Source organism: Amblyomma americanum, chromosome 3, assembly GCF_052857255.1.
Source record: "Amblyomma americanum isolate KBUSLIRL-KWMA chromosome 3, ASM5285725v1, whole genome shotgun sequence".
Lineage (NCBI taxonomy): Eukaryota > Metazoa > Arthropoda > Arachnida > Ixodida > Ixodidae > Amblyomma > Amblyomma americanum.
In genome coordinates, this window is record NC_135499.1 from 175,348,065 (window position 1) to 175,360,446 (window position 12,382).

Genomic DNA, 12,382 nt, shown 5'->3' on the forward strand with positions numbered 1-12,382 from the left:
TAACAGTTATGTGGAAATATATGTAGCTGCTAATTTTACGACATTGCTTTTAACTCCCTAAGCAAGGGATGGTACGATTTGGGCCAGTATAGTGTAATATTGTTCTGATGATGTTTTTTTTATTACAGCCTCGTGAAAGGATTATTGACATGTCACCAGAGGAGGTAAGTCACACTATTATAAGCGTAGTCATGTTGGTGTCATATTATTTCCTAGAATGATCTTACACACTCTGAACTTTAAAGCTTGAGAGTAACTTTTATCATGATATCTTTTTTTCTTAATTGGTGTAGGATGTGGTTTAATTCACTTTAAGAACTCTCAGATGTGCTGCTTTTTTATACCAAAACATTGCAGTATTCTTTTATAACAGTGTACATTTGCCTCGGTTTAATTTTTTAAAACACTGTAGCATTAAAACTTAAGTAGGCATAGGTGGCATATTCTAAAAATTTACTGGACATATATTGCTGAAAAGAAAGTATTATTCAGCCATGCAGATTCACAAAGCAGAGCACATTGTTTAGTTTAATGTTGACATTCATTGCAATGTTGTCAATCCTGCACTAAGTTTGATACCTGTGGTAGATTTTAAGGGTATAAAGTGCCATAGTCACAATGTCTGTATACCCTACTAAGTGCTGGAGTAGCATGCCTGGCCCACAACTGGGCAGACCTCTTCTGTTCCATTAAAGTCTCTCCTCCCCCTACTAAGTGATATAATATTGCTTGGGGCAGAAAACGCATGCACAGAAAAGTATCTGCGATTTTTATTACACTTGCATTTCATTTTAATGCTGTGCTGGTGATGCCTTGCTATCTGCTTCATACTACTTGCACCTTTTGCGGTACTTTTGAAGTTATTTATGCTTACTTATTTTGGTGTTCTCTGTTGCCCAGCAACTGTCCTGGGAGGAGGAACAACTGGCGCAGCCCATAGACTATGCGCACTGTCACATTGACCCAGCACCTTTCCAGCTGGTCGAGCGGACAACACTTATCAAGGTATATACTGAATGCCTCATGAGCCCTCTGTATAGGAAGACGAGCTTCCTAGTTTAGCACTTGATGAACACAGTAAAATATGTCCCCTAATAGCCTTCTTGCCTATCTGTGCGCAATTTTGTCCTTGCTTTTACTTTGCTAGCAGTATAACAGTGCCATTTTGCAAAAGCTCGGTGTTTCAGAGAAAGTGGAGAGGAGGAAAGCAAAGATGTGCAAGTGGAGAGGAAGAAATGCATGGAGGGGGAGTATGGAGTGGCGGTCAGTCACCCTGCTGTCAACTGTTAGCATTTCGCGAAGGTCGCTGCCGGCTAATACTATGCTGCATCACACAACCGTAATTACACTGATAGTGCATACCCTGCCACATCAATCAGAATGATCACCTGTAAACTTTTTTTATGTTGCAAAAAAAGGAAACCTTCAGATCTCATGACATGCTGTGTGCAGTTTAATCTCAGTTCATTTTGTTCCGTTTCTTTTATAAAGGTGCATTCCATATTCTCTATGCTGGGCCTGCAGCATGCGTATGTCACAGCCATAGGACGTCTTATAGGAGTGGTGGCTCTCAAAGAGGTAGGCTGACTTCTGCTGTTGACTGCATGTTCTGTCCTTCAGCTACTGAGCTGTGTCTGAAAAGACAAGCAAAGGCCCACTGGCAGTGTTAGCTATGTTTTGTGATTTGTGCTTTAACCATCATGAGACAACTAACGGGGCAGGTGACTCTTTTTCTGTCAGCCCTATGGGGCCCTCACAAGAGAGTAAACTTTGCTGAGCGAAGCATGGCAACAAAGCATTGTTGTGAGATAGTCGGATGCGAACAATCACATGCATTATTCGCCAAGAGTGTAGCGTCACCTTGATGTGTAATGGGCAAATGAGCATATGCTTTGCTGAAACCTTTATTCACATGGTAACATGTATAAGGAGTTGCTCACCAAAGTGGAACACAACTAGGTGAAAAATTGTACAGTCTTTGTCAAAAATATACAGCCCAAATAGTTTCCTTCTAAGCTGCATAGTAAGGCTATTGTAGTGCCTGTCAAAGTCATAGGTTAGGGAGGATGAAGACGAGAGTTCCTCTCTTTTCGAGAGATTTGGAATGCTGGTGTCGAGAGGATGTGGCCTTCTGGCGCCAATTCCTAAAACTTCCCCATCTTGCACTTATGCACACCTTTTGCCCTGCATGCTACCCCACAAATTTCCCTTTTTTTCTGGCACACATCCATCTTTCGATCATCCCACATAGTAATTCCCCAGTCCTCCCATACCCCAGCTCCTCCCTGTCCCAGCAGGAACCCACCCTGTCTAGCACAGCTGTGGATGACCAGCGTTACCTGATCACCTGGGCCATCCAGATAGTGTAGCAAATGGGGCCCTGGGCTAAGAGCTCCACCCCCTGAAGGCATCCAACCTTAGTCGATGATAAAAGCTTTTCTCTTTGTCTCTGTGTAGCCGAGAAGGAAATCCAGTGCGCTGTGTATTTTTGACAAAGACTGTGCTTTTCCACAAACGGTGTCTACTTTTGGTTCTGACCAGATAGGACACTAAGGTGTATAAAAGGCCCAAATTTTATTGGTGTTTATGCTCTTTAGTTTTTCATTTCTACTTGCATGCATGTGTATTTTTGTCTTTGTGTGTACCTTTTTCATGTTTTATTGCTGTCACTTAGTATCATTAGATGCTGCAGTGAATTTGGCTGCTGATTATTTGTTCTGACACTTCAGCATGTGGTTATTAGGCATGTCTAACTGTGTTTGATGTACTGTCATTAAATTGAATTAGGATGGGTGCATTCATTGTGCTAAGGAAGCTTTTGCCTCACAGTCCCCACTCATTTTCTTTTTTGAAGAGTTGCTTGATGACAAAGGTTGAATGAGCATGAACAGAAGCACAGAGTAATCCATATTTCCGCACAAATGACAGCCACACTTTGACAGTCCAGAGCAAAAAAAAAAAGGCGATAGTGTTTAACTAAAGGCTCCTTTTCTCCTTTACACGTAAAAAGCTGAGGAAAGCCATTGAGAAGATGAACAGTGGAGGCTTCTCAAAACCTGCTGGTGCACCGGGAAGCGAGTTGCCAAATGGAACAGCAGGAGGTGCTGAGGCACCATCTGAGACGCAGTCTGAGTCTGAAGATGCTGCCGAGTCGTCGTCCAAAGCCACACGACAGAAAAAGTCCAAGAAATCAGAAAGCAAAGGATCACCGGTCTGACCACCATGATGCGTCAGCACAAGGAACAATTTTGTTTGTCAAGTACTCTAGACATTTCCCACATCATACCAAATGCAACACCCATATGCTGTGCTCTCCAAGAGGATGCATTAATTACGCCGGTGATGGTGCTCTTTGGGGGCGAAGGCTGTGGCAAGAGCAAAACATGCCGAGAAGACGCCGAGACTATGTGATGGTTCGGTCTTCCACAGTGTAATTTAAAGATGAACTTTGTAGTCATTTCTTTTTGTGCTGATGGAGCGGTGGAGATGTTTCATACTTGGAAGCAATTTTGAACAGATTGTTTTAATCATGCCTGTTACTGAGCGTACACCTGTGTTATTATGAGCCCTTGCTCCTTAGTTACGTTACGTCTTAATGAATGTTTGTAATAAATTTCACTTTCTATTTAGGGCATCTTAGTATTTCTTTTCACAGACCGATTTTGTACAAATGCAGCGTCTTACAGGGGCAGTGAATTCAGGAAATCATTTTTTTTAGGATGTACGCTTTGCAAGGGGCAATGACTGTGACCATTGCAGCATATTTTAGTCAGCTAAGATTGACTGTTATTTTAATATGTTTTCTTGATTTTCACTGTACTCTGCTGTTGTAAGATATTGCTATGAGTGTTTTCTTTGTTTATATGCACCCTTCTTGTCGTTGCCAATGCTGCTTGTGAGAGACGCTTGTGTGGGCAGTGTTTCATGCATGTGCAAGTGCCGGCTGAGAAACCAGTGCTAACTGCCTTTCCCAGTTTTTATGCATGGAATTTTATGCTTTTGCTGCAGTGAACAGTTTTATTGGTTACAAGACGATGTGTGAGTGTGTACTTTACCAATTTCCAGGATGCTCAACACTGACGGCTAAGCCTGATCATCAGATGTATGTGCATGTGCATGGATGCTGCCTTCTGTCGGCAGGTGTTGTGAGAGTGACACTTTCTCTTTGTTGCTCATTTGTGTGAAAGGATTCATTGTTGTTACGCCATGTTCACACTCAAGTTAAAATACCTTGTTGTTTCATTTTGTTTTCTTTGCATTGTGTTTGTGTGTGTGTATGCATGCTGGCAGAAGATGGCATCCAATGCAAATCGCACACTTCTCCAAGGGGCGCTTTGCTCTGGTCGCTGCCCTATTATTTTTGATATGTATGTTTTTATACAAGGATGCGCATTATTGTTCAGCGCAGTGCATGCCACTGTTGCTTGATGGAAGAAACGTTTTTTAGGGAGTTGTATAGCTTACTGTGAGGCATTTGCACTTTCAGTGCAGCTAATAAAAGTCACAAGAGTCAAGCATTTATGATTCCTTAATATTTTGTGTTTCTGTCTAAGATTCACTGATCTCTTGAAATTATGAATGGTGCAATCTTTTTTTCTGTTGCTTTGAATTGAGATCTAGCTGCCAATATTGCCTATATTTCTTCATGTCCTGATCAGTTATCAACTTTGTTGTAATTCAGAGGTGCACTTCACAACTGGCTGCCTTCATGTCGCCATGATTTTGCACAGAAGATGAAATTCTGCAAGGTCTCTACAAGAGCTATTATATGCTAGCATGATGTATGCTTTTCTCAGTTTAAGTCTTGTGCTGGAGCCGTATTAAACACTTCAAGCATACCCGCACTCTAGTTCTGCAATAGGCATTACACATCAAGTGCTGCATAGGCGAAGTGGTGTTGCACCAGTCCTGGTGCGCCAACTTTGGAAACTAGCCTCACGTGGTTTCATGTTGACTTGATGACTTGCTGCCACTAACATCTATCCTCTCTCAAATCCTACTTCATATCGCAAGATGGGGTAGCTTCCAAGGCTCAGTAAAGTTCACTGCCACCTTTATCCTTTAAAAGAATGGCTGTCTACTGTATACCTCATGACTATACCAACTTCTTCCACGTGCCCCTGGTCCATCCAACATCCATGGCATTTTAGGCAACCAACAATAGGCCTGCTTTATCAGTGGTGCTGATGCCATTTTAGGCTTGGCTATTGTGTTACCGCCACATTACATGTGGCTTTTCAGGTTTCACGTTCCTTGTGCACTGTAGGCTGGAAACTGTACCTGATAGTACTTGGCACGGTGTCAAAACAAATTTTGTTGCCTCTTTGCGTTGGCATGTTGCTAACCCTGAATCGGGTGCTGACCTCCATCACATATGTATAATACTAAATGGCATTAATGCAGAAGTGTTGGACATGAAGTTGCAGACAAAGGTATGTACTACCTCGATGGAAAGAAACGCGAACAACCCGGCGCCAGCATGCCCTGCTGTTGGAATTAATTTTCATCACGCTTTTACCTGGGTGGTACGAAAAAGACGTTAGAGTTGCCCTAGAATGTATCTTGGATGAGTCTAGGGTCTTTTTGCTATCACCGAAGTGAAAGTGCGGTGAAAAGAAATTGAAACAGCAGAGTGTGTTGGCGCCGGGTTGTTCGCGTTTCTTTCCATCGAGATAGTACAGGCAGCCAAATATTTCTTTAAACGACCCCTCCCCTTGTGCCCACATGTGGACTGATATTTGGTTTTCATGGGCCACCCCTCTTTCTCTTGCTAAGGCCCCAGATGCATATGGCTTGTGGAAATAGTCTTTTTGTAAAATCTAGCTGATTAATGCCAGTAGAAGAAGCAAAATCTATACCTTGGTTATAGATTCCATTTATTCATGGCCATGGCCAGATATCACCGGGTACGAGAAGCAGGTGTTACATATGCCAAATACGTGTTTTATTCACACACAACAACTGCTTTTGCTCCACAAGAAGAGGCATGTTTTGCACATATGCTGCATAGAATCTGCACTACCTCAGTCGTTTAATCCCAGTTTTAGCTTTGTCTACAAATGCCATAAATTATAACTAGTCTGAATGATAAATTACAACTGCCCCTGTTTGAGATTGTGGTACCATGTTCTCGATATTGCGCCAATTAGCCTAACTACATAATCGTGTCAATTTCTGTTATATTCGTTAACCACCTATGTGGCTCACACGATAATAGCTGTTCGAGTCATGTACCAGGTAGACTAGAAGGATGTGTGTTAAGGTCCCTAAGTTTCGGCGGCGGAAAATTTTTAATTCCTGGAATTGAGAACTAAGAATCTGTGAAATTCCGCGGGAGGCACTAAATATACTTCAAGAGTACACCTTGCGTTATAATTAGGAACCAAGGGAGGAATATAGTGTGAATTCTTTTCTGAGGTTGCTAACTCAGCCTTTTCCACCAGGCCTTAGAGCAGTTAGGAGAAACTAGCTTTTCAGTTACCTTGGGGCAATGCGCGCGGCATGCAAGTGCGAAGGAGAAGGTGGCTATGGATCTGGAAAGGAGGCCGTGGAGTTCGTTGAGAAAGTTAAGGCACTGAAAATGTTGAGTGAAACAAAAAAAAAGGGCAAACAGGAGCAGGACGAGGCAGCTCAAAGCAATGAGTAGCGGCTGCATTGCGGTGACTGCGGCTGCTGCTGCTGCGTGGGAGGTTGCGTGCGATTGGCTTGATCCGCATCTGAAGCGTTGCTTTTTAAGTGCGTCTACGTATCTGCTGCTTGTTTCAACGTGCCGTCTGCGTTTTTCTCCATTTTTTATGGGAGGGGGTCGACTATGGGCATGAACAGTTTGAGGTTGCATCACAATCGTAATATTTCTTTTTAAAGCTCTCCTGGGTTCTCAAACTACGTCCTCGCGTTAGTCCATGCGAATTTTTTTTTTCATGACACTGTCGTTCCTTCTGACGCCCATAACAACAGTAGCATAACAGAAAAAGAGTTTGACTGCCAACACATGGTCCCGCCAAAAGTGCTTAAATCCGCGTTTTTTGCGGGATCGCTGGAAATTGGGGGTTGAAAAACTTGTACAGTACGTCCCTAAATCAAACCTTTCGGGGGGGTAAAATTTCACCTGGATAGATTTTATAATTTACGACTTGTTTACAGGTAGAGATCGGCGACAGATATGGTGCGGTATACGACGATCGTAAATTTCTGGATGTCCCAAGTTGAAATGATTTCCTCCCTTCTGTGCTTGGTCAATACTTTGCAACGAATGCAATTGCATGGCTTCCAATATTTCTGGCACGCGACGAAATATCTTGAGAATGTATGCCTGCAACAGAGCTTGTATTGCTGTATTCTCTCGATGCCCTCTCACCATAACGGGACAAGGAGAGTGTAGAGACAGTTCCGGGTCTACGATGAGCCCTTCCCTCCCTACGCCACTCCAATAGAGAGAGTGCAGGACGTCACAGTGGCCGCCATTTTGTTGTATAGCCGAACTCGTTATAACGAAACTGATTATAACGAAATAATGGATATAACGATAGAATTACGATTCCTCTCGGAAGCTCGGTGAACACGGGTTATAACCGGACCCCTTCAATTTCTTTAGAACGAGGTTCACCTGTATGTGGAGCATATGGCGAAAGGCCGCGCGGATGACTAATCGGCTTACCGCCACCTGCTCCGGCCTACACCGCTGAAGCTGCACGCTGTACAACAAGATGGATTCCTTGACGTCACGTGGAGCATGAGAGGTCAAACCTTCGTGATGCCCGTGCTTCCACCGTAAATGGCGAAGCTTTTCTCAGTCTCGCACGTTATCGGCAGATGAATCTGACTTGGCCGTTGCGACCAGCGATATATTACGAAGCTCTCGTTTCAGCTTCTTGGTCTGACTGGTAGCGGTAGCGAATGATCGTTTATGATTACGAAGCAGATTATGAAAATGATATTGAGCTTGTTTTTTTCTTCATTTAGCAATGCGTACGCTGACCATCAGCGTCGGCTGCGGGCCGTTTCGTTGGGCAAAGTACACAAAGCGATACTTCAGTGATCTAGAAACCCAAAGTGCAACCCGCTGTGCGCGCTTCGGCCGCTGGACAGATGCGCGGCTGCAGAACCAGGCATCGCTCATAAGCAGTGCACCAGGCTGCCTACAGCTTTGTCCGGTAGATGTCGGGCTTGTCTTCGATCGTGAAGACTTGCACGGGATTGTCCTCGCACCTCGATAGTTCTTGTTCCTCCTGCAGTAGGTGATGGTTAGAGGGCTCTTGTATGAGCACAACAGTCAACAGTTTTCGCATTAACAGTCGCGGTATCGGGAAGTGTATACTGTCGCAATGCTAAATGCGCACCGTAAAACGCTTCTGTCCGTTAGGCCGCTCGCTTCCCAAGCAGCACAGGTAGTAGGCCCAATATTGGTTGTGGATGGTTTCACTCTGGTCCTTTGTACGACCGGCCTTTGCCAATACGTTTCCAATATTGGGCCGATTACCTGTGGTGCTTGGGTTATTCGCGCTGGAATTTGACGAAGGGATGGCAATATACAACAGCCTTTTACTTTTTCAATACCACTTTTTACATATTAGTTTCCTGATTTGAGAAGAATTAATTGCAAATCCGCGTCGTTTGCAGCATTGGCGACCCCCCATAACAAGCAGCCTTCGCACAGTTTGCGCTTAGCTTTGCAACAATGTGTGTAGTTTGTGCCTTCGTATTATTTGAAATAAAGCTCGAAATGTTTCGTGCAAGACGCAGAAGTTCGCCGCAAGACGCAGAACAAGTCTCGACAGACCCGAGAATGCAACGCGGCTGCAAAGGACCTTAGTTGTATGTTTACTTGGCAGCGAATCTTTGAGCGGATCATCAAGTTGGACTCACCAGGTCGGCATCCACCAGCATCTTGGCTTTCCTCCAAATCCTCACGAAGACGTCACTCGTCAGTGGTACGTGTCTCTTGACGTTCCTCCGGCCTCCTGCAGCGCGGAAAGGTTTGCTTGCCTCACTGTGACATTACTGCAGATGCTACGCGTTGCGCATAAAGCGAGAGCAGCAAGGTTTATGGAATCAATAAATGAATTTTAATTAAGGCGACACTGAGGAAAGAACATAATTTGTTTCATGTAAAACTTTATTCTATAGCTCTTTTAAGTTATTGTGACGGTTGTTCAGCAGCAAGAGACATACTTACTACTGAGGAAATTGATCCTAAAATGGAACTTTTTTTTTTTCGTTCACCACTCGTTTGGAACTGGTGCCGTCAAGTCGGCAAACGACTCCGCGATCACCGTTTAGAAGTGAATGGCTGTGTAACCTTGCCTCAGAAATTCGCTTACGAAAATAGATCACATCCATACAGTTTCTTATTGTTACCTGCTCGCCGCGGTGGCTCAGTGGTTAGAGCGCTCGGCTACTGATCCGGAGTTCCCGGGCTCGAACTCGACCGCGGCGGCTGCGTTTTTATGGAGGCAAAACGCTAAGGCGCCCGTGTGCTGTTCGATGCCAGTGCACGTTAAAGATTCCCAGGTGGTCAAAATTATTCCGGAGCCCTCCACTGTAATAGTACGTTTTTCACTTCAAGTTCTTTAACTCCAGTGTTAGGCTGGTATGGAAACTTTCACAGCAGTTCTTCGAGGTTTACCGCAGGAAGAGCCGTATTGTTATGGCCGAATCCAGGTTTCGTGCCCAACAATAGGCAAGCCAAATATGAAACCTCATTTTCCCGGCTTTCCTGTGCTTCTGCATTGTGGATGAAGTCATCACAGTTTGCTTCCAAAATTGGTCGGCGCTGACGATACTTTTATTTAATTCTTTCAACTTTTCTAGCTTACATAGCTTCCACTTTCGGTGAAAGTAGCCTCACTGTCATTCAGTAGAACGCGATAACCCATCGATACAGGTAAGTTGCGATTTGTCCGGTGGTCTAGCTGGAATTTGGCACAGCAAGTGGATTTTGGCAGAACACATGGCGCATACAACTGTTTATCGTTGGTGTTTGATGAGAGTAATAGATAGGTGTTAAGGGGAATTGAACATTATCGCGGCGCGGCAGAGGATAAATCATGTGGACGAGGTTAGGAAATTAGCGAGCATGCGCGAAAGGCTGCCACGGTTGACGCGCGACTGATGTCATTTGGAGAGAATTCCGAGAAGCCTTTATTCAGCGATGGGCTCAGTTTTGTCGCTGCTGTTGGTGGTGACGAGAGCAGAAAAAGCAGCGACGCTGTTTCCTTAAATCGCTCGATATATAGCGCTCAAAGCGCTAGGTAACTTTTTTTTTTAAGCTTTCCACGCGTACTAATGCGAGACTGGCAGTCAGCACGTGCTGTGAGCATACCAGTGAGGTGACTGATAACGAGGCCAAGGACGACAGTGGCCAACGCTGACAGCAGGCCTCCCCAGTAGCTGGACAGTCGGTACACAGGAAACACGGACGTCGCTGCTTGATTCCTGCCGCAAATAAAATAGAAGAACGCAATGAAAACTTCCGTCCACTTGACTGCATCATGGCGCGTTTGGTATGTTCACCGAGAAATGAGACAGTTACATATGCGTCTTTCGTTTCTTCAAAACCCAATTTTCATTTTTTTTTTCTTCAAGAACGAGCTTTATTTTTTCTCCGCACGCGTGACACGAGCACTCACGTGGTCATGGTCAAGTTAGCGGCGAGGACGTGACCTGTGTCGGGACAGCGATCTAGTGAGACGGGCATCCTCGGAGGCTTCGTGCCGTAGAGCAGCCTGCCCGTAACGGCCCATGCCTGGAAGGCCAACGTCAACGTCGTAGCCACGGCGGCACCCTGCGTGCACAATGCGCATGGGGTCTGAGAGCGCACCGCCCACGCGTCACTCATTTTGGTTGGTTGGTTGCCCTCAAATAAAGGTGGCACATACCCACTACGGGGGAGCGGCCAAGACACAGGAGGTGAATTGCTGGAAACAGGAGCGTTTAGAAGGAGAAAAGGGGTAGTAGTAGGATATAGGCTGACAGATTGGACGATGCACGCTCATTTTAACACTACAGACGTCATTATTCGCTGCTTCGTCGTCTGCTGCGAATCACAGAACCGCCGCTATTCAGATATGCTTTCACGTCACAGTGCACGGAAATAGAAGCCGGAGCTCGGGATAAAATGAATGGTCTATAGTAAATTATCTGACAAACCCTTGAGCCTGTCTTTTCTCGTTCTGTCATTCCCGAGGCCCTAGCTGCGCACAGTTATTAGACAGAAAAAAAAAACGGGGGTATCTAAGCAATTCTTATGATGTACGAAAGTGAGAGCAAGTGTAACTGGCTCCCTGGGTCAGTGGAGACCTCAGTCGCACTTAGAGGTACGTGGCGGTGGGGACGCTGGCGACCTATTGCTCCAGGAGTGGGGATGACGTCACTTTCCTGCCGCGTTTCGGCCACGTGGTTCTGGTCATCATCATCATCAGCCTGACTACACCGACCGCAGGGCAAAGGCCTCTCCCGTGTCTCTCGAATTAAGCCAGTCCTTTGCCAGCTGCGGTCACCGTATCCCCGCAAACTTCTTATTCTCATCCGCCCACCTAACTTTCTACCTCCCCCTGCTACGCTTGCCTTCTTCTTGCCTTCGCATTACATACGCCCCGCCCAAGCCCATTTCTTCCTCTTGATTTCGACTAGGATGCCATTATCCCGCGTTTGTTCTCACTCTGCCCGCTTCCGGTCTCTTAACGTTACTCGACAGGGGCACTTAAGTCTGCTTATGTATATGTGGGGGAAGGCTAAAACATTACTGTCGCTGGGTGCATGGTTTACGCGTAATATTTGTACATGCATTCAGTTTTTTTTAATCGAACGACCGAATCGTAGTTTCCTCCTTGAGATTTGTGGATGGTGACTGAACTCGCTTGTGAGACCGGGAATTGAGTTCTTTTAAGTATTATATGGAAGATGCCTTTGCATTTGAGGTGGCACTCACACGTGCGTATGACACCATCCGAAACGCTCTACGACGAACAGTTGTATCACAATTTTGATACGAAAGTCTGGGAAAGAAGTATGGGAGTTGAACGTGCTTATGTCATCGGTTCGAATCCCTGTCACAAGGTATCCTCCAACTTGACTAGCACATGTAAGCTATGTGCAAATAGGAATGGTACGACACCACCCAGAACGCTCTTCGACTAACGGATGCGTCACAATTTTGGTACGAATTTCAGCAATACTGACGCCACATGGAGGTCGGCCAGTGGTGCGTAGATATTGAATAGGTGGTGCGCGGCTTTGCTGTGTGCGTTATACGGCCCTATATTTCTTGCCATCGCTGGTATTTTCTGTATGATCTGCGAGTGCACACACATGCCCCCAGCTTTTCTCGTAATGGGTAACTTTTTCGCATTAAAAAAACTGAAAATTAAAATTTATTTTCGGG

At 45.1% G+C, this 12,382-nt stretch overlaps 2 protein-coding genes across 3 annotated transcripts in view; one reads left to right on the forward strand and one right to left on the reverse strand.

Moving 5' to 3' along the window:
* ClC-a (chloride channel protein 2) overlaps window positions 1-4,517 on the forward strand; it is an 87,854-nt gene extending 83,337 nt beyond the window's left edge. The window contains exons 21-24 of the mRNA XM_077658866.1: window positions 129-164; window positions 901-1,005; window positions 1,492-1,578; window positions 3,011-4,517. Coding sequence (XP_077514992.1) covers window positions 129-164; window positions 901-1,005; window positions 1,492-1,578; window positions 3,011-3,217 — 435 coding nt within the window. The 3' untranslated portion in view covers window positions 3,218-4,517. The remainder of the gene's footprint in view (window positions 1-128; window positions 165-900; window positions 1,006-1,491; window positions 1,579-3,010) is intronic.
* A 1,342-nt stretch (window positions 4,518-5,859) lies between these two features.
* Window positions 5,860-12,382, reverse strand: part of LOC144125479 (sodium-coupled monocarboxylate transporter 2-like) — a 53,133-nt gene continuing 46,610 nt past the window's right edge. For both annotated transcript variants that reach the window (XM_077658869.1, XM_077658870.1), the window contains exons 13-16: window positions 10,629-10,783; window positions 10,322-10,434; window positions 8,866-8,960; window positions 5,860-8,228 (exon numbers count right to left, since the gene is read on the reverse strand). In XM_077658869.1, the coding sequence (XP_077514995.1) occupies window positions 8,139-8,228; window positions 8,866-8,960; window positions 10,322-10,434; window positions 10,629-10,783 (453 nt within the window). In that variant the 3' untranslated portion in view covers window positions 5,860-8,138. The remainder of the gene's footprint in view (window positions 8,229-8,865; window positions 8,961-10,321; window positions 10,435-10,628; window positions 10,784-12,382) is intronic.